Source organism: Bos indicus x Bos taurus, chromosome 9, assembly GCF_003369695.1.
Source record: "Bos indicus x Bos taurus breed Angus x Brahman F1 hybrid chromosome 9, Bos_hybrid_MaternalHap_v2.0, whole genome shotgun sequence".
Lineage (NCBI taxonomy): Eukaryota > Metazoa > Chordata > Mammalia > Artiodactyla > Bovidae > Bos > Bos indicus x Bos taurus.
The window spans coordinates 33,370,621-33,392,447 of record NC_040084.1 but is presented as its reverse complement, the minus strand read 5'-3'; the positions used below and the strand labels follow the sequence as shown (position 1 = coordinate 33,392,447).

The window sequence follows — 21,827 nt, the reverse complement described above, 5'->3', positions numbered from 1 at the left end:
TTTTCGTTTAATTCTCAACAATTTTGTACTTACTGCCAGAGAGCTCCAGAAATATGTTTTTGTTTAGTTCCTAAGTCATGTCCAATTCTTTATAACCCTTTGGACAGTAGCCTGCCAGGCTCCTCTGTCCTCGGGATTTCCTAGCAAGAAGACTTGAGTGGGTTGCCATTCCCTTCTCCAGGAGATCTCCCCAAAGCAGGGATTGAACCCGCATCCAGAAATATATTTTACAGCTATCACCTCAAGCTTTAAGAACCAAACTTATAGCCTTTGTCCTCAAACCTGCTTGCCCTCTGGCCTTCTCTTTTCGTTTTATCAGCCTCACTGTTCCAATCATCTCTGGACTCAAAATCTCAATGTTGTTATTTTCTCCTCCTGTCTTTCCCATTATAATAGGTTGAAACCCAAGTCCATTGATTTTTTTCTTGTGAACTTCCTCCTGTTTTTCATTCCCTTTCCATCCCAGCTAAGGCATTTTAAACCCTCCTCCTGCTCTATGATGCACATTCTCCTGCATTCTAGTTCCTATCTTGAGTCTTTTTCAAATACCTCTTTCATTATCTCACTTCTCAAAATCCTCTGTGGGCCTCTATTACATAGTCATATAAATTCCACAACTTCTGCCTAGACCTCCAGGTTTCAGAGTAGTTTTATCTTAGCTGTCTATCTCCATTTCCCCTTGGAACTAACTTCCTGCTTCTTTAGGTCAACTCTCCTCTAATCCAAGGCTTCCTTGGTGGCTAAAATGGTAAGGAATCTTCCTGCAATTCAGGAGACCTGGGTTAAATCCCTGGATGGGGAAGATCCCCTAAAGGAGGAAATGGCAACCCACTCCAGTATTCCTGCCTGGAGAATCCCATGGACGGAGGAGCCTGGTGGGTTTCAGTCCATGGCGTCGCAAAGAGTCGGACATGACTGAGTAACTAACATTTACACTTTCCCCCCAGTCCAGCCTCCCAGCTTGGAATCTTGAGAATTCAGTTCAGTTCAGTCGCTTGCTCCTTTTAATTTCATGGCTGCAGTCACCATCTGCAGTGATTTTGGAGCCCCCCAAAATAGTCTGTTATTATTTGCATTGTTTCCCCATCTATTTGCCATGAAGTGGTGGGACCAGATGCCATGATCTTTGTTTTCTGAATGTTGAGTTTTAAGCCAACTTTTTCACTTTCCTCTTTTACTTTCAAGAGGCTCATTAGTTCTTCTTTGCTTGGGCAGGGCTGTCCCTCGACCTTGACTGCTGGTTTGGCACAGATTCTCCCACCCTTTATTTTAATGAGGCCTCCAATACCATTTTGGGCTTCCCTGGTGGCTCAGTGGTAAAAGAATCCACCTGCCAATGCAGGAGACCTGAGTTCTTTCCCTGGGTCAGGAAGATCCCCTGGAGAAGGAAATGGCATTCCGCTTCTACTCCAGTATTCTTGCCTGGAGAATCTCATGGACAGAGGAGCCTGGTGGGCTATAGTCAATGGTGTCGCAGAGTTGGACATGATTGAGCTACTAAACAGCAACCATCACTGTTTGGGCTGCAAGCCTCAAGGCAAGAAGGAAGTGGGATAAAAGAAGACCCCAGATGAATCCTGTAGCAGCGGCTAGGCTGGAGAAGGAAGAAGGCTGCCGAGGGCTTCAGATTCCCATGATGCCCTAGCTGGGTCTTCTGCTGTAGGAGGCTTTGGTCTGCCTTCTGTTACCACCACAGAGAGTTTCTTCTCCAACAGACTTCTGCTTTCTCTCCCTCTGGCTAAGGGCAAAAATTCTGGCTTTGTTTCTCTGAAAGTGTATTAATTATAGGCATTTTGTGCTTTGAATTCAATGTATGCTCCTTAATCTTGCAGCCCACCAAGTTTTACATGCTGTCAGATAACTTGGTTGCTTTAATTTACTGGAGCAACTTGTTGGTCAATTGATTAAACTTCCCTATTCAGAAAACCTTGAGAGAATTTCTTATTTTAGTGAAGTAGTGAGAATTCACTGAAATAGATTCTCTCTTGCCCTCTTTGGCACTTTGTTTAAGCTCCTGCAATGGCAGGGGCACCTAGAATTACAGTTATCTGGGCATGTGACTGTCTCCCATTTCACTTTGAGTGGTGAACAGCCATTGCTACTTGTATGTGTCTCCAACAACGCCATGTCTGGCAGGTGGCAAGCACGCAACTCATGATACGTCCTGAGTCTATTGTGTGTGCGTGCTCAGTTGTATCCAACTCTTTGCGACCCTATGGACTGTAGCCCACCAGGCTCCTCTATCCATAGGGATTCTCCAGGCAAGAATACTGAAGTGGGTTGCCATTTTCTCCTCCAGGGAATCTTCCCAACCCAGGGGTTGTATCTGTATCTCCTGCATTGGCAGTCAGATTCTTTACCACTGAGTCACCTGGGAAGCCTCCAAGTCTCCAAATCTGTGGCTGTTATTAACTGAGATATGAATGTGGGATGATTGTTAATCCCCAGCTGAATGACAGGCTCTTAAAGATAGTCGACTCAGCATGAGTCTCAGATTCTCCAGAAGCATTTTGCATACCTGACCCCATTTAATCAGGACAATTACCCCCAAAATGAGTGGTATTTTTTTTCCCTCAGTTGCAAATTGTTTCATACCATTGGCTTGCTAATAGACAAAACCACTAATGGCAAATCTGTGAATGCCAAGGGCCCACTGTGCAAGTGTGGATGGGTAGATGAATAGATGATTAGAAAAAGTAATTTGATTAAATGATGTGTTTGCAAAGGGCTTACCATGCTAATACATGAAACATTTTGATCAACAATGTTCAGAAGATTAAGCTGAGAAACAAGAGATGAAATAACCTGGAATAACAGATACCGTGTAATAACTAAAACAATTTTTATTTTTAGCTTTTCTGTCTCTCTTCATAGAAGGAATAAAATACATAAGGTGAAGATTAGAGTGAACTTTCTCAGCTCTCGGTAAGAATTCATTTCACTTACTTCTTGTATCCTTTTTTTCTTTTCCAGGTGACGGCTGTGGGCACATAGTGACCTATAAGGACAGTGGCACCATGACATCTAAGAATTATCCATGGACATACCCCAATCACACTGTTTGTGAAAAGACAATCACAGTACCGAAGGGGAAGAGGTTGATTCTGAGGTTGGGAGATTTGGATATTGAATCCCAGACCTGTGCCTCTGACTACCTTCTCTTCACTAGCTCTTCTGATCAATATGGTAAGCAAAGAGCTCTCGCCTTCTGCGAGTGTGGGAAAATTTGAGATGTGGAGAGGAGGCAAGTGGTGTGTTCATTAGTGTCACAGCCTGGGGAGATCAGAAGAAAAACTTGCCCTTCGTAGACTCTCAGGATGGTTCACATGGATACACTTGCTTCATAAGCCACAACAAAGACAACTGAGGAAGTTTCAGCATTTTGTGTGGGTGTCAGGAGCTTAGTTTGAGTTTACGTCTTGCTGGGAAGAGAACTGGAGATGTGTAGCATTTGGCTAAAATACCTACAGTTCATTCATTGATGTGACAAATACTGAATAGTGGTCATGTGTTCAAGTACTCTGTGAAGGACTAGGTGGGATATAGCAGTGAAAAGACAGAGTTCCTCTTTTCGTGGTGCTTGCACTGGTGGAGGGACAAGTGGAAAACAACCAAAAAAATGCATCTATAATATGAGAGGTAGTGAGGAAGAAAAATAAGGAATAAGAAAAGTAAGTCATCCTAAGATGATATCGAGTCTGGTTCTGAGTGTGTTTGTGTTCAATGGGATGGTCAAGAAGCCTTCTCCAACAAGAGGGCATTTGAGCAGAGACCCAAGTGGACTGAATGAAGGCACAGTACACCTGTGTCTATGGTCAGTTTTCTGGGTAGGGGAATGGCAAGTGCAAAGGACAGTTTTCAGAGTAACCTTTTGAAATTAAGCTCTTTGTCGTTTCAATATGCTGTTAGCACATTGGTGTCTGAACTCACACTAACAGTGACCCTACAGTCCTTAGCCCAAGGAAACAACTTGGATTTAGATGACTAGAAAACAAAAACAGTCTTATATACAGGTTCTTCCGAGGTTAGAGTTTTTCTGAAATTCACTGTGCATACAACTCTGAAAATGATACAGGTTTTAAGCAAAACTCTGTCCACCTGCTACTTTCATAGGTAATTTCTCTCAAGCGCACAGCTTTCTGGGCTGTCTTTACCTTTGCACCCAGAGATTCTGCACTCCTCCCAGTGTGGTACCTCCTCCCAGCATGAAAACCCAGACCAGACGAGAGACTGTTCAGAGATCTAAACTTACCTAGCCCTCATGGAGGAAATGGAGAAGGCAAAGGCACCCCACTCCAGTGTTCTTGCCTGGAGAATCCCATGAACGGAGGAGCCTGGTGGGCTGCAGTCCATGGGGTTGCTAAGAGTCGGACATGACTGAGCGACTTCACTTTCACTTTTCACTTTCATGCATTGGAGAAGGAAATGGCAACCCACTCCAGTGTTCTTGCCTGAAGAATCCCAGGGACAGGGGAGCCTGGTGGGCTGCTGTCTATGGGGTTGCACAGAGTCGGACATGACTGAAGCAACTTAGCAGCAGCAGTAGCATGGAGGGAAAAAAACCTGTTTTTTTTTTTTTTTAATTCCTGGGAATATTATCCATTGTAATGATGGTTCAGTTACTCTGCCAGTAAAGATGGTTAATTTCATAAAATTTGTTGTTGTTCAGTCACTAAGTCGTGTCGGACTCTTTGCTATGCCATGAACTGCAGCAGACCAGGCTGCCCTGTCCGTCACAATCTCTCTGAGTTTGCTCAAACTCATGTCCATTGAGTTGGTGGTGCCATCCAATCATCTCATCCTCTGTCACCTCCTTCTCCTCCTGCCTTCAGTCTTTCCGAGCATCAGGGAAAGATTTCCTATGAGTGGGCTCTTCACATCAGGTGGCCAAAGTATTTGACCTTCAGCTTCAGCATCAGCCCTTCCAGTGAATATTCAGGGTTGATTTCCTTTAGGATTGACTGGTTTGATCTCCTTGCTGTCCAAGGGACTCTCAAGAGTCTTCTCCAGCACCACAGTTGGTGGAGAAGGGAATGGCAAACCACTTCAGTATTCTTGCCTTGAGAACCCCATGAACAGTGTGAAAAGACTTTCATAAAATTAAATTGCAATTAACAAGTTGCAAGTTTTTAATTCCAGTTTGACTCAAAGGGGAAAAATGCAAATCCCAGGGGTGCTGGGATCACTTACTGTTCGGTAGCTCTGGTCATGGCAGGTGTATTAATTTACGGAGGCACTCTTCAGGGAATCCCTCACTAGCCAGGGCATTGCCTCCAGATTCAGAAGGGGGCACCTGAGTGTCAGAGCTCCCATGCAGAATGCGAGGGAAGGGGCTGCAGGGCCAGGACAGCATTCTCACAGCTCGTCTCTCTGGGGAAGCATCTCCTTTCCCTGAAGATGAACAGTTAATTCCACCAACTGATGGAGCAGCAGTCTGATCATCTCTGTTGCTTTAGGTCTCAGCTCAAGGGCTGAGGTGAGAACTAGAAAGGGGGGCAGATTGTCCTGAAGCATGATTGGAGAATGGATGTGGCTTTCCCATGCATTTTTGATGTGTGTTCACAAACAGAAAAGAGGAAAAGCCTGGGATTTAACTGTATTTTGAGAACTTCCCTGGTGGCTCAGATGATAAAGAATCTGCCTGAAATGCAGGAGACCCGGGTTTGATCCCTGGGACGGAAAGATCCCCTGGAGAAGGGAATGGCAATTCACTCCAGTATTCTTGCCTGGAGAATCCCACGGACAGAGGAGCCTGGCAGGCTATAGTCCTTGGGTCTCAAAGAGTCGGACATGACTGAGTGACTAGCATTTAACTGCATTTTAGGAGCTGGGTTCCAAGGTGCTCATGGTCCGCATCAGGGCACTCCAGTGCACGTTTCTAGCTTCTTGAATTTTCAAGAGTTAGACGCTTCACTTGGAAGTGAGTAATGAATTGCCATTCATTTCAATAAAGCCCAGTAAATTCATTTTTCTCTTCAGATTTTTTTCCGACATAGTTGTGTTTGTTTTTTAAAAACAAAATATATGCTCATTATAGAGGTAAGCATATTCATTATATGCCAGGCATAGGTTTGGCCTTAGGTAGATTTTCTGGAATCCTCAAATTCCCCCCTGCAAGGTTGTTACTATTAACTTCTTTTTGCAAACAGAGAAATTGAGGCATGGTGAGTTTTGTTGTTTCTTTCTTTCTTTTTTTTTTTGCTGCACTGTGTAGCTTGGGGAATCTTAGTTCCCCAGCCAGAGACTGAACCTGGGTCCTGGCGGTGAAATCACTGTGTCCTAACTAACCACTGGACTGTCAGGGAGGTCCCAAGATTTTTTTTTTTTTTTCAACTAACATGCTGAAGATCACACAGCTAGTTAAGGGATGAAATAAAAATTTATGTCTATGTCTCTGTGGTTTCAAGACATCTGTTTCCAGATGTCTCTTTCTCCCCAAGTCCCAACACCCAAAGAAAGCTTCATGCTCTACTGCCGTCCCCAGGTGCTCCGCCCAGTACTGCATCAGACAGCAATTTTGCCTAAAACACAAGTGTAGTTAATATTTTGGGTTGGGGATGTTCTTAAATACTTATTGATGCTTAGAATTAGTTTATTTTGAGACTGCTTTAAAGAGTTCTTGATCAGTCACATTAAGGCAAATCTGGTAGACAAGAATAATAGAAATGAGCAATAAAAGGAATACACAGAAAGGAAATTAGAATATTTCAATCCTATAAGCATATTTTGAAGAATTAAATGGCTCAGAGCCACATAGAGCGGGTATACACATGCATATACATATATGTTGCATCTATATATTTGTGTCTTTGTATAATGATTCTGAAGAGCATTCTTGGAGAAGCTGCTTATTCATATATTTGTACTTAAAATATTTCATCCAGTGATTTGAATATAGTAGATACTCTATGAACAAATGGTTTAAAATGTGAATTGGCAAGTTCAGTGGTGAGGAACCAGTTAAGCAAAGCATGTAATACTTACTTGCAATATTAAACAGCTATCTGTCAAAAAGACAGTTAACATGGAAAGCTGCTTATGATAATATTGTTGTTGTTGAGTCACTAAGTTGTGTCCAACTCTTTTGCGACAGCACATACTGTAGCCCACCAGGCTCCTTTATCCATGGGATTTCCCAAGAGAAAATACTGGAGTGGGTTGCCATTTTCTTCTCCAGGGGATCTTCCTGATCCAGGGATTTAATCCAACTCTCTGGCATTGGCAGGTAGATCCTTTATCGCTGAGCCCTGATATAGTGTTAGGTAAAATATGAATACATAGTAATGTTATAATAATAGAAAAAAACCCTCTAAACAGAGTGAGAACATAACTGCAGCAAATTGTTAGGAGGAGGATTTTCGAAGGATCAACTTGGTGTATTGTTTTTTCTTCCCTTGACTCTTGTTTTCTTTAATAAACATTTGTTTCTTAATAAAAACAAGTAGATTTTCTTTGACTAAGATCACTGACTTTAGACCTATATTTTAATTTAGTCCCCTAGTCAGTTTGAACTTCCTGGCATCTGCCAAGAAGGAAGAGGAGGCTGGAGTGCTTTGTTTGCCTGGGCGAGCTGAGGGAGTGGGCTTTCCTGTGGGGCTTGTGTCCTGCTCCCTGGAGGAGGTGAGGCCCCTCTGCAGCCGGTGTGGCCCCAAGACTGTGGAGGGAGGGTCCCAGGGACCCACAGCACCTGGAGGGGAGTGCGCACTGTGGGGGAGGTGGGGTAGAAACACGTGCTCTGGAATACCGCCTGCAATTCCAGTATACTGGGCTCTAACAGTTTCATGTGTGGCTGAAACAGCTAAATAGTTTTGGTTTATCCAGCTCAGTTTTTTTTCAATTAATTGCTAAAACCCATTGCCAAGAGATTTTAAGACTCGACACTGTCAGACTTTTAAATGTGGAGTTAATGTTTTGAAAAAGAATTATGTCTTCTGGCATTCGTGTTTGGAAGCTCTGCCAAGAGTGGACATAGTTGGAATGTGATTCATTAACCGCTGTGAATAAGCTGAGGTTGTAGTTTTTAATCATTGTGCATTTAATTTGTAATGGTTCTCCCTGCCCACCCCACACGGATTCTGTTTTAAAGGTTTGGTGCATATACTTTGATTGCTTTCATTCCTGGTAGCAAAATATACTGTAAACAGGTGTGACCCACATCAGCTTTCACAGTGATCAAGCAAAATGTACACCTGAGCTCACTGGTTGTTAAGAGACCCGATACAAACAAGGTGGAATGATTTTTCTGTTTGTCCTGTATTATAATTATGGCTGATATTTCAGATCCAACATCAATTAGAAGAGTGTACTTATATACCTATGGCTGAGTTAAGACACTGATTCTCCTTCTTAAAATACTCTTTAAACAACCAGGAATCAACAACTTTATCAGCCTTACTTTAGAACATATGTTAAGAACGAGGTATGATTCTTCAGTTCAGTTCAGCTGCTCAGCTGTGTCTGAGTCTTTGCAACCCCATGGGCTGCAGCACGCCAGGATTCCCTGTCCATCACCATCTCCCGGAGCTTACTCAAACCCATGTCCCTCGAGTTGGTGATGCCTTCCAGCCATCTCATCCTCTGTTGTCCCCTTCTCTTCCTGCCCTCAATCTTTCCCAACAACAGGGTCTTTTCTGATGAGTCAGTTCTTCACATCAGGTGGCCAAAATATTGGAGTTTCAGCTTCAGCATCAGTCCTTCCAATGAATATTCAACGTTGATTTCCTTTAGGATTGACTGGTTGGATCTTCTGGCAGTCCAAAGGACTCTCAAGAGTCTTCTCCAACACCACAGTTCAAAAGCATCAATTCTTTGGCACTCAGCTCTCTTTATAGTCCAACTCTCACATCCGTACATGAGAGTATGATTTCAAGATATTTTTAAACATAAACTTTTAAACTAATAAACATTTTTGGATATAAAACATATATACTGACTTTTAAGATCGTGTGTACTAATATCTGGCCAAAAAAAAAAATTTAAGTATCATACTTTTCTTGGAGATTTTTTTTCACTGTTACTAAGGGCATTTTGCATTTCAGTTTGAAGCCAAAGTAACAGAGACTTCTTTCAAAAGAAACAGCAATGTCCCTTTCCTGGTCTAGAATTCAGTCAGGATCATGAAGCATTTAGTTGTATAGTTCAGTTCAGATTGCTGCTGAGACTCAATCTCCTCCCTCTTATATGTGTGATGTAAAATAATAAGAAGTTAGTTGTATAAAATATTTAAATATCTTGAACTTGTGGGGAGAGTAGGTGCTGCTTCAGGCATTGTGTCATACCAATATACCTACATTTAAAATATGAAATGTCTCATGTTGTTTTATTCATGACACTGAAGAGGGAAGACTGTGGATTCATACTAACGATCATTATTCTCAACTTTAAAACTTCTTAGGCACTCTGTAACCTTGAGTTAAGGTTAAGTTAATGTTAAGTTAATGTAATGGAACTTAATGTTAAGTTCCAATTCCAGTCTTGCTTACCACAAAGAAGTCACCCAGAGGTTTGTTTCTGCTACCACTGTTTGTGGGGATCCCAGAGAAATTGTTATTTCTGTTTCCTGATATTTCAAGATTTACTAGATCCCAGTTTTCCATGAAAGTTGATCTTTCCCCAGTGGGTAGAGTTTAGGGCTGTTCCTCAACTCCCTGAAGGACCTGCTGGAAGAATCTTGGTGGGAATATTGGTCCCTTGGGATCTCAAAGGACCTTGTTCTGATGGAATTTCATAGACTTCCACACCCAGGTCACTGTGGATCAATAAAACCAGGCCTTCAGCATGGACTGAGATGAACACTTCTGTTTCTGTGTAGAGTTTTCACTTGGGCTTAAGAGTGCAGACTCTGGAATTAGACTGCCTAACTCCAAATTCCTGCTTTACTGATTATTTTTAAATTACTTTGACCTTGAGCAAATGCCTTAATTTTCCATGTCTCCATATTCCCTTCTTCAAAATGGGCAAAATAACAATATCTGCCACATTTGGGTGATTGAAGCACTTGTATATATAACTTTAAAGTACAATGTACGGCCCATAATAAGCACTCAGTCAACATTAGCTACCATCATCATTCCTTCCCTCCTTCCCCTTTTCTTCCTGCCTCTCCCTTCCCTTTCCACCTGCTCCTCCTCCTCAGTGGGCTAGAACACAGTCTATTGTTTATCTAACATGTCGGTCCTTCTTTCTACTCCACATGCTCTCCTTTCACCCAGAAGAGGCTAAGCTGCAGCAGGGCATGCCATCTACCCCTCCTGTGCATCCCTGGTGACCCATGTTTATCCAAATCAGTCCCAGCCTGTGGCATGGGTTCCCTGAGTCAGAAGTAACTTCAGGGACAGATTTTCTCCATCCAGCTTCATGAGATGAACAGAGAACCCATGTTCCTTAAGCCCATAGTTCATTCAGTTTGGCTTATTTTGTTTTTTTTTTTTTTTTCCACTGACACCACCAGTTCACATCTTTGTGTCTATTTCATATAGAAAAAACTTCCTAATTTTTTCCTTTTTTCTTTCACCAGTCTCCATTCCCTCCAGGCCATCTAAGATTATCTTGTTAAATATTGTTGTGATAATTTCTTTCTTTATTTCAAAAATGGTTAATTGTGCCCCACTGTCTACAGACAATTGCTAGCTTGGTGTTCAAGGTGGGCTCACTCACTGTCTTCCCCACCCACATTTCCAGCCACATCTCTGAGTCTCTGTATCTCTATGCCCTTTCCAAATAAACACATCACACAGTTTCATGTTCAGTACATTTGATCATGTCATTTCTTCCACGTGTCCCTCTCCTGTTCCCCCTACTTTTCTGCCCCTTCTAAAACACAAACACACACACACATAACACTCTCTGACATACATCACAGCAGGATCCTCTATGACCCACCACCCAGAATATTGGAAATAAAAGCAAAAATAAACAAATGGGACCTAATTAAACTTAAAAGCTTCTGCACAACAAAGGAAACTATAAGCAAGGTGAAAAGACAGCCTTCAGAATGGGAGAAAATAATAGCAAATGAAGCAACTGACAAACAACTAATCTCAAAAATATATAAGCAACTTCTACAGCTCAATTCCAGAAAAATAAATGACCCAATCAAAAAATAGGCCAAAGAACTAAATAGACATTTCTCCAAAGAAGACATACAGATGGCTAACAAACACATGAAAAGATGCTCAACATCACTCATTATCAGAGAAATGCAAATCAAAACCACTATGAGGTACCATTTCACGCCAGTCAGAATGGCTGCGATCCAAAAGTCTACAAGCAATAAATGCTGGAGAGGGTGTGGAGAAAAGGGAACCCTCATACACTGTTGGTGGGAATGCAAACTAGTACAGCCACTATGGAGAACAGTGTGGAGATTCCTTAAAAAACTGGAAATAGAACTGCCTTATGATCCAGCAATCCCACTGCTGGGCATACACACTGAGGAAACCAGAAGGGAAAGAGACACGTGTACCCCAATGTTCATCGCAGCACTGTTTATAATAGCCAGGACATGGAAGCAACCTAGATGTCCATCAGCAGATGAATGGATAAGAAAGCAGTGGTACATATACACAATGGAGTATTACTCAGCCATTAAAAAGAATACATTTGAATCAGTTCTAATGAGGTGGATGAAACTGGAGCCTATTATACAGAGTGAAGTAAGCCAGAAAGAAAAACACCAATACAGTATACTAACGCATATATATGGAATTTAAAAAGATGGTAACAATAACCCTGTGTACGAGACAGCAAAAGAGACACTGATATATAGAACAGTCTTTTGGACTCTGTGGGAGAGGGAGAGGGTGGGATGATTTGGGAGAATGGCATTGAAATACGTATAATATCATATATGGAACGAGTTGCCAGTCCAGGTTCGATGCACGATACTGGATGCTTGGGGCTGGTGCACTGGGACGACCCAGAGGGATGGTATGGGGAGGGAGGTGTGAGGAGGGTTCAGGATGGGGAACACATGTATACCTGTGGCGGATTCATTTCGATGTTTGGCAAAACCAATACAATATTGTAAAGTTTTAAAATAAAATAAAATTAAAAAAAAAAAAAAAAACACACCCACACCCACACACATACACACACACACAGTGTGAAGACAAAGCAAATCCAATGCTAGTTACCTAGAACCTCCTCTGATGTTCAGCAGCTCCAGATACTCCTCTTGGGCTCACGTTGTTTTTCTAAACCTTCAGTGGAGCACCAATCTCAGGTGGAGATCATTATTTTAGCCTCTCAACTGATATGGGGTTTCCTGAGGAAGGAACTGCATTTGATTCATCCTTGAACATCCCCTGTTGCTTGTCATAATCTTATACTTGCAGACTCTCAATCAACATTTAATGAATCAAATTGCATGCAGCTTGATTTTGGCAAATATACATTTAAAAGTCTATAATCTTATAAATTTGAGTATCTTTACTCACACTGTAGGAAGATTTATAGTAAGAGTCCTCTATCAATAAATACCTGCTCTGCATTTAAAGGAAGACTTGATTTACCTACAATTTTAGGACTCTACTTTTATATTCAAAAGACCATGAAACTGTATAGAAGGTGCCTGCAATAGAGCGTTCAGCTGTGCTGTACACTGGGCTTTGGGGCTCTAGAGTTACTCACTTAACCCTCATAATAGCCCTGTAAGAGGGGGCCTATTATTAGCATCCACACATAAGGAAACTGAAGCTCAAAGAGGTCAAGTCACTTGCTTATAATCACTTAACTAGATCTGGGATTCAAGTCTGGATGTTTGGCTCTAGGGACCCCATTCTTAAGCACCGCGCCATTCCCATTCAGGGTGACAAAAGCCATCTGATCTCATGGTTTGTGCAGTAGTGAACTGTGGTTCTTGTTCATTATTTGCTGGAAGAAATGGAGACCTCTGCAGGCCTTCCCCTAGGGGTGGGTATCCTGAGAACCAAATGGAATTCTGAGAAATCACTTACATGCAGAGTGCTAGTATAAATTTAAGGCTTAAAAAAGTACTTCTTAGTCAAGAAATTAAGGGAGACATCATGGTCGGTGAACCTAATTATAGTCAGTCAAATTAGCTGTGTTGCTAAATGACTTGGACTATGGAAAACCCAGGAAGTTCCAGAATTGTTCTCTTACATTTCCTGTACTCCCACCTCCACCCCCAGTATTTTTTTAACCATTGTCAGTGAGTTAGAAATACAACGATGTGAAGTCAGCCATTAATATTTATGTTACACCAGGAACGAGAGAAATGGGAAAAGTCGGAAATAATACTGAGTGTTTTGACTCATAACTACAACAAGATTTCTGTGATAATAGTTTAGAATGATACATATCTGGCATATTGTAATAAGATCTAATCATTATGACTTCTCTGTTGATTTAAGAAAATTCCAAATAGAGAAAAACGCAAGATTGGCAGCCTCTATTTTATACATGGTTTATGTCTCAAAGCCATATTACAGAGAATGCAAAATTCTTATGACTTCTGAAGATAAAACAAAAGCCTATGAAGAAGCTTTTGGAAAATTATTTTGGGGCTTCCCACACCCCAGAAATGCATTCTCCTCTCTCACTGGGGTGGTTTTGGTGGAAATGCTTAAGAAAGACTGCTTTTTCTTTTGCTTTGTTTTGCCTTTTATACCAAGATAGAATTCAGAAAGAATTTAAGCATTTGAAAAAGTTAGGGGACTTCCCTGGCAGTCCACTGCTGCAGGGGGTGCTGGTTCCATCCGTGGCTGGGGACCTAAGATTCCCATGTGCTACTGGCACGGACAAAAATTTTTTTAAAATACAAATAAAACGTATCTCTTAAAAAAGTTGTATCAGCCAGAATATTCCATGCTAGATGTCTCATTAACATAACCATAAGCCTCAAGGAGAAAAGATATTGGCTTCTTCCTTCTCCTTTTCCTCAAGCACTTCCCCAGAGATAAACTGTGATTCATTTCAGCAAATTGCCATCTTTTGTTGGGCGAAAAGTGATCGCCTAGGTAGGTTCTGGCTCTTCTTGACCCGAGTCCTGTAGCCCCAAGGAAAGCTGCACCTTTGTCTAGGAATCTGCCTGGTTCATTTGTCATCTGTCACTGATTTTTGTCTGGGAACCAGAGACCAAAACTCTCCAGGGATACCACTTACATTCTTACGTGACTATGGTTTTAATGGCACAGTCCAGGAATATCCCTTTTTTATGCAAATTTCCCTCCTTTTCAAAGAAAGTGGCCCTGAAAATTCTGTAATTTTGTACAGTGGCCTACTGCAATTAGCTAGCAAGGACGAACTCTGCCATTTGACTGCACAGGAAAACAACAAATGGAAAGTGGACAGAAGTCCAGTGGCATTTGCAGCTTTTCTGGAGATTGTTTTATCACTGTGCCTCTACACCCAGATCTGGGCCACATCAGGAACCACTTTTGTGGCAGCTGGCCGATGGCACACCGTGTGGCTGGCTCTGCCAGTGGCTTGCCCAGGGAGCATCACTTCATCTCATCGGCATGTTCTTATCTGCCATGAAAAATTAAATGTGTGAGTAAGATGGTGCTCATAAGGCTAATGGAGGCTTTTAGGAGTTTTTGATGGTCGTCGTTCAAGTTGATTTATGACAAATCTCTGGTGAGTTAGTTTTTCATTTGGTCTCTGTTTTCACCACTGGATCTGGAGAGGGAGAGATCTCCTCTTTGGTTTCTTTTAACAGCATGCATAGCATCTTTTAAACACATCTTTTCACAGGTGAAACACTAATTTAGTGCCATGAGTTTCAAGATCAAAAGCATAAACCCATCTGAAATGACTTTGAACAGTTATTAAACAAAATACTGCCTTGTATCCGGAAACGTAGGCAGACAGGCCATGGAGAATGGAGCGTGAGGATGAATTGCTGCATGGATTGTCAGATTGCCAGAGATTCCAGAGGACTGGCTCCAGGCAGACAGTTCATTCTTCCTGGTAGGACAGTTTGCTTTTATTCACACATGGGAAGATAAAGGGTTTCCCCTCTCAGCTGCTTATGGAACAGGGGATGTGCTGAGAGGAACTGGCCCACTGTGCTCAAAGCAGGCAGCTCCTAGGGTTCCTGGCCCTTATTCCTTTTGTCCAAGGAGTCAGTCCATTGTCTGCCGCTCCTGGTCTCATGTCTGGTGCCAAACGCCACAATGCTACTCCATTTGGTATCACTGATGGCTTTTCCCACAATCCAGGGTGACTCACTACAAACCACAAAAGATAGAAGGATTTATTTCTCGTGATTTTCTTACTACTTGATGAACTGCCTTTCTGCTGTCTCCCAGTCGGATGGGAATTTGTGACTACAAAGATGGAACCTGCTTCCCAGACAAGGATAGAGGTAGGGAGGAGGTCAGAGTTAGACAGCAAGTCAAGTTCTGTGAAACACACAGCACTTCCAGTTGTAAAGCAAACATCCATGCAGATTGTGAGGCTTGCTTTTGGGTCTGCTAGAGTTCTTAAGAACCACTGAAAAGGGTTAGGGTTCAGCCTTAACTGTGAATTGAGGCAGTTTTACCAATCTAGGAACACTGTGCAGGAAGAGAATATAACCACGGTCAAAGCTAGAAGTCACCTCTGAACTCTTAGTGAATTTCCAATGACACTGGCATTGTGTACTGTTCAAATAACAGGTGTAGATCCTTTTTAAAAATTGAGACAGGGAGTACCTAAGAGTAAATACATCTTTTGGACAGATGTGGGTGGAGAAAGTCTTTCATAGAAAAAGATACCATCCTCAAGGGAGTCTGGCTGAAAACGGAGAACGTAGGACTTTCCTGGTGGCTCGGTTGTCAAGAATTCACTTGCCAGTGCAGGGGACCTGGGTTCGATCCCTGGTTCGAGAAGATGCCATACGCCAAACAGCTAAGCCCGTGTGCCACAGCAGCTGAAGCCCACACTCAAGGGCCCACGAGCCACAGCTCATGAAGTCCACGAGTCTAGAGCTTGTGCTCTGCAATGAGACCCAGCACAGTGAGAAGCTCGTGCACCGCAGGTAGCGAGTAGCCCCCAGTCTCTGCAACTGGAAGGAGCCCACATGCAGCAGCAAAGACCCAATGCAGCCCAAAAGTTAATTAATTAAAATAAATTAATAATTAGTTTAAAAAAAAACAAAGAGAGAACTTAGGATAGGCGGGTCCTTCTGTGGTTTCTAATTAATTATTTTTCCTTCTCACTGCCAGTCACACTTTTCTGTTTTCATTGCTTTTCCCTTTTAACTCCAGGAATGCAGTTATTAACTTTTAAGTCTGTGAAGTGAAATCTTTATCTGTGAGACCTTCAGACAGGCAATAATTTGAATGTTTTGCCAAAGGCAGTAGAGCAGCCAGTCCCCAGCTTCAATTCCCTGCTCTGGACTAGAGCTGCCTCCTGCTGTGTGGTGGCTGTGCCTTGATGAACCTATCAATTAACTTTTAATGATGGCATTTGTATAGGCAGGGTATATCCTATCCCTGCTAAGGTTTAGTTATGTTTTTGCAGCATATCAATGAGAATGTGGGAAGGATGGTATCTGTGGGTTAAGGGTGATTAAAGGATGTGTGTGTTTACATTTTCTTTCTTTGAACTTCTTCCAGAAATGTTTACTGGGACTTTGGGGGGATGCAGCCAAATTAGAGTTTTACTATGTGTTTTTGATTTAGGAAATTATATGTATTGCACAGCAAGTTAGCATGATGACATGCACTCTTACCTATTCATGTACAGTATTTATAATTTTGCAGCCTTACTTTTCAATTGTTCCATAAAAATCTAAAAAAAAAAAAAAACAAACCCTCCAGTTATTCAACCTCGAGAATAATGGTTGCAACAACATAGATGGACCTTGAGCACATATTGCTACGTGAGATGAGTCAGATAGAAAAAGACAAATAGTGTGTGATCTCCATTTACATGCTGCTGTTAAGTCACTTCAGTCGTGTCGGACTCTGTGCGACCCCATAGACAGCAGCCCACCAGGCTCCCCCGTCCCTGGGATTCTCCAGGCAAGAACACTGGAGTGGGTTGCCATTTCCTTCTGCAATGCATGAAAGTGAAAAGTGAAAGTGAAGTCGCTCAGTCGTGTCCCACCCTCAGCGACCCCATGGACTGCAGCCTACCAGGCTCCTTTGGCCATGGGATTTTCCAGGCAAGAGTACTGGAGTGGGGTGGATCTCCATTTACATATGGAGTCTAAAAAAAGACCAGTTCATAAAAACAGAAAGCAAAATGGTAGCTACCAGGGGATGGAGGGTGGAAAAACAGGATTGATGTTGTTTAAGGGTAAAACTTGCAGTGAGTAACAAATAAACCCTAGAGATTTAATGCACAGTTTAGTGAATACAGACAACAATACTTTATTGTAATCATCAACTTGCTGAGACTACTACTTAATTATCACAACCACTCAGAAGAAATGATAAGTAATATGATAGATATGCTAATTTGGAGAAGGAAATGGCAACCCACCCCAGTATTCTTGCTTAGAGAACTCCTTGGACAGAGGACCCTGGCGGGCTACAGAGGACCCCCATGGGGTCACAAAGAGTCGGACACAACTGAACAACCAAAACAACATCACACATGCCAATTATTCCTACGATGACTCATATTAAAATACATAAAGATATCAAACTAACGTGTTGTCTACCTTAAATTAGTGTTATATATCAAATATATTTCAACTAGAAAAATGTCAAGTTCCCACTGATAATCAATTTAGACTTGCTTTTCCTCACTGTTTTTGTTAGAACTCGTTGGAATGTAATAGAAGTTTAAGGAGAGATTGGTATGGTGTCACCATCACTGTTTGGAGAAGTCTTCATGTTGTTCTTTCTTCTTGGAAAAAGTAAATATGGGTTAGGAAAATATTCTGACTTATTAATAGCAACAAGTAACTAGTTATTTCATCTTTGTTGTTAGGTTTGCAAAGCAAGTATCTCACTTAACCTGTGCAAAGAACAAATGAATTTGAAATGTATTTAAAACTGAGAATCAGTTGCAAAAGTCAAGCACAGTAATGACTCACTTTACTTTTGAAAAAAGCTTCTCATTCTACTTTATTATGCAAAAATGGATTTAGTATTAATTGCATATCTTCTGTGCTTATGAGCACTCTTAAAGATCAACAAATCCATATAGCTACCACACTAATGATTTTCTTTCCTTTCTTTTCTATAATTTTCTTGCTTACTTCTTCATGATATTCTGTAATGACAAGACTAAATATTTTATGTATCTTTATAATCATGTTTTGTTTTTAAAAACCAACTGTTACAAGTAGAAAAACATTTAACTTCATTTAGATTCAGACAATATTTGGAAAGCTGCCACATGTACAAGTTTTCTGAGAGAAAGTGATGGATAGGAAAGTCCCTAACCCCACGGAATATAGTCTGAAAGGAAGACAGGCATTATTTGTTTGTTTTTGTATATTCATTTAACAGGTATTTAATGCATGAGTAACTCTTTATATCCTAGGTTCCATTCTGAATAATTTGCAAGTATTAACTCATATAAGTAATTATATACAAGTATTTGTAAAGAGAGAATCTTTTTTATTTGAATTTCATTATCATTTAATAATAGGGAACAACAGAGATGTGTAGCATGTAAACATACAGCATCTCTCTTATTTCGTCACGTTTTCAGAATATGACATCTGGACTGGACAAAGAGAAATCTGATCCCTTATATCAGGAGAGGAAGGCTGGGTTGGGTTCACAATCTTCTTCTGCCTATTTAAGCCATTTGGTCCCTATATTGGCTTTGGCTGGTGTGACCAGTTGTACTCATGCTGACTTGGCGTGGTCTTCTTCCCTTAACCTGATGTAGTCTTTGTTGTTGCAATTACCCGTTTCTGCTGCTGCTAAGTCACTACAGTCATGTCTGACTCTGTGTGACCCCATAGACGGAAGCCCACCAGGCTCCCCTGCCTCTGGGATTCTCCAGGCAAGAATACTGGAGTGGGTTGCCATTTCCTTCTCCAATGCATGAAAGTGAAAAGTGAAAAGGAAGTCGCTCAGTCGTGTCCAACTCTTAGCGACCTCATGGACTACAGCCCACCAGCCTCCTCCATCCATGGGGTTTTCCAGGCAAGAGTACTGGAGTGGGGTGCCATTGCCTTCTCCAATTCTATGCTATTCTATTTTGGGAGAAGTTGATGAAGAGTACCTGCCTTCAAAATTTGTTTGCTCATCCCTGTTTTCAAAGAAATTATCATGTCTTGCATACTTGACTCTCAAGATGACAATTTACAAACTAAACTTATACTTGAGTAGTCTTAGGAAGGTCTTTTTTTCTTTTTTTTATAAGCTCCAAATCTAATTTTGTCTCTTAAAATTTCATAGAACTTCTTATTGCTTTTCAAGCAACATAGTCTAGAAACAATATGTTATACTCTTAATTGTATAATATATACTGTGGAATTTCAAAAGCCTTTAGAAATTACTCTGCTTTCTTATAAACTTCATTTTACAAATCAAAGTAAATTGTATATGTTAATCAGAAGTTACTGTTAAGAGTGGTAGAGAAGAGAAAGAAATGAGTAAAATGCATGAACATAGATTTTTACCATGTATGGGACAGTCTTTAAATTGTGGAACTTTCTTTTATGTACATTTTTTTTTTAAATTGTAGTATAGTTGATTTACAATGTTGTGTTAGTTTCAAATGTACAGCAAAGTGATTTAGTTATGCACACACGTATTTTGTATTCAGATGCTTTTCCCTTATAGTGAATACAAAATATTGAATATAGTTCCCTGTGCTGTACAGTGGTGGATCTTTCTTGGAAAAAAGGAATTTGTGAGTTTCTTTGAACAAATTTAGGAGGCCCCTGTGCTTAGTCACTCAGTTGTATCTGCCTCTTTGCAACCCCATGGACTAGTAGCCTGCCAGGCTCCTCTGTCCATGGGGATTCCCCAGGGAAAAATATGGAGTGGGTTGCCATGCCCTCCTCCAGGTGATCTTCCCAGCTCAGAGATAAAACCCAGGTCTCCCACATTACAGGAGAATTCTTTACCAGCTGAGCCACCAGGGAAGCCCTCGGAGGCCCCTAGAATATATTTTGTGATAACATTTTCTTTGCTATCTCTCTGAGTCTCTCCAGGCTGCTATAACAAAATATCATAGACCAGGTAGCTTATGCACAACAGACATTCATTTCTCACAGTCTGGAGGCTGGGAAGTTCAAGATCACAGTGCTAATGGATACAGTGTAGTGGCTGGTGAGAACCCAGTTCCTGGTTCATAGCCATCTTGCTGTCTTCACCTGCTGGAAGGGGCAAGCCAACTCACTGGGGCCTTCTTTATGAAGGCTCTAATCCCATTCATGAGGGCTCTGCCCTTGTTAAACTAAGCACCTCCCCAAGACCTCACCTCCTAATACTATCACATCAGGCATTAGGATTTCATTATATGAATTTGATTGGGATACAACTATTTAGACCATACTTTAGGCAAATTTGGGCTTCCCTGGTGGCTCACATGGTAAAGAATCTGTCTACACTGCAGGAGACCTGGGTTTGATCTCTGAGTCAAGAAGATTCCCGTGGAGAAGGGAACGGTAACTCACCCCAGTATTGTTGCCTGGAAAATTCCGTGGACAGAGGACATGAGTCTGGTGGGCTACAGTCCATGGGGTTGCAAAGATTCGGGTACAACTGAGTGACTAACACTTTCATTTCACTTTTTTTTTTTCTTTAAAGCAAATCTAGGAGGTTCCTAGAATATCACTTAGTAATAACATCTTCTTTACCATCTAACATATCTCTGTGTGTGCGTGCACTCATGCTAAGTCTTGTCTGGCTCTTTGTGACCCCATGGACTGGAGTTGCCAAGCTCCTCTGTCCATGTAGTTTTCCAGGCAAGAATACTGGAGTGTGTTGCCATTTACTTCTCCAGGGAATCTTCCCAACCTAGGGATCAAACCTGCATTTCTTGCGTCTCCTGCATTGGGGTGGATTTTTTTTTTTTTTTAACTACTAGCACCACCTGGAAAGCCTCCAATATATTTGATTTTATTAAACAATTTATTTATTTATTTATATAATTTTGGCCATACTGCACAGCATGGGTGATCTTAGTTCCCTCATGAGGGATTGAACTCATGCCCCCTGCACTGGAAGGACAGAGTCTTAAGCACTGGACTGCCAGGGAAGTCCCCTAATATATTTGATTTTTGTTAGTAGTGTTCTTACAAAAATAAAAACCTATGTCTTGGGTTGTTCATAATTAAATTAACTAGTTCCAGCCTGTTGCCTATCTAGAGTTGGCCACTGTCCCTGCCTTGGTTTGTCTGTGTAATTAAGTTTACCATCCGTCTCTACCTCTCAGTCTCAGTACAAAGCAAAATTTCAGTTGGTAAAAGATGATAATCCTATGTGTGTGTTGTTTGGTGAATTTGACCTTTAAGGAAGAAAAATGCATAAACAAAATCTTTGTACTGATCCAGATTTTGAAATGAGCCGCCAGCATGCTTTGTTTTCAGGTCCGTATTGTGGAAGCATGACTATGCCCAAAGAGCTTTTGCTGAACACCAATGAAGTAACTGTGCGCTTTGAGAGTGGATCCCACACTTCTGGGCGAGGTTTTTTGCTAACCTATGCCAGCAGTGACCATCCAGGTATGGCGGAATAACCAGTATGAATCTGTAAATCTTTATCTGTCTTAGAATTTCTCTTGCTAGTCATCATCTCTGGACAGAACTGTGACCTCAGAATCAGAATTGAGATGTGAGGGAAGAGAGGAACACAGTGTCTTCATAGGTATTTAGTTAGGTCTGAACTGAATCCTTTCATAACACGTGTTAGATTAATCACTGACTTACATGGGAGAGGGTTGACTTAATTTTCCAAGAAACC

At 41.4% G+C, this 21,827-nt stretch overlaps 1 protein-coding gene across 2 annotated transcripts in view; it reads left to right on the top strand.

Moving 5' to 3' along the window:
• DCBLD1 (discoidin, CUB and LCCL domain containing 1) overlaps positions 1-21,827 on the top strand; it is a 74,710-nt gene that overhangs the window by 22,928 nt on the left and 29,955 nt on the right. For both annotated transcript variants that reach the window (XM_027551127.1, XM_027551128.1), the window contains exons 2-3: positions 2,974-3,186; positions 21,455-21,589. In XM_027551127.1, the coding sequence (XP_027406928.1) occupies positions 2,974-3,186; positions 21,455-21,589 (348 nt within the window). The remainder of the gene's footprint in view (positions 1-2,973; positions 3,187-21,454; positions 21,590-21,827) is intronic.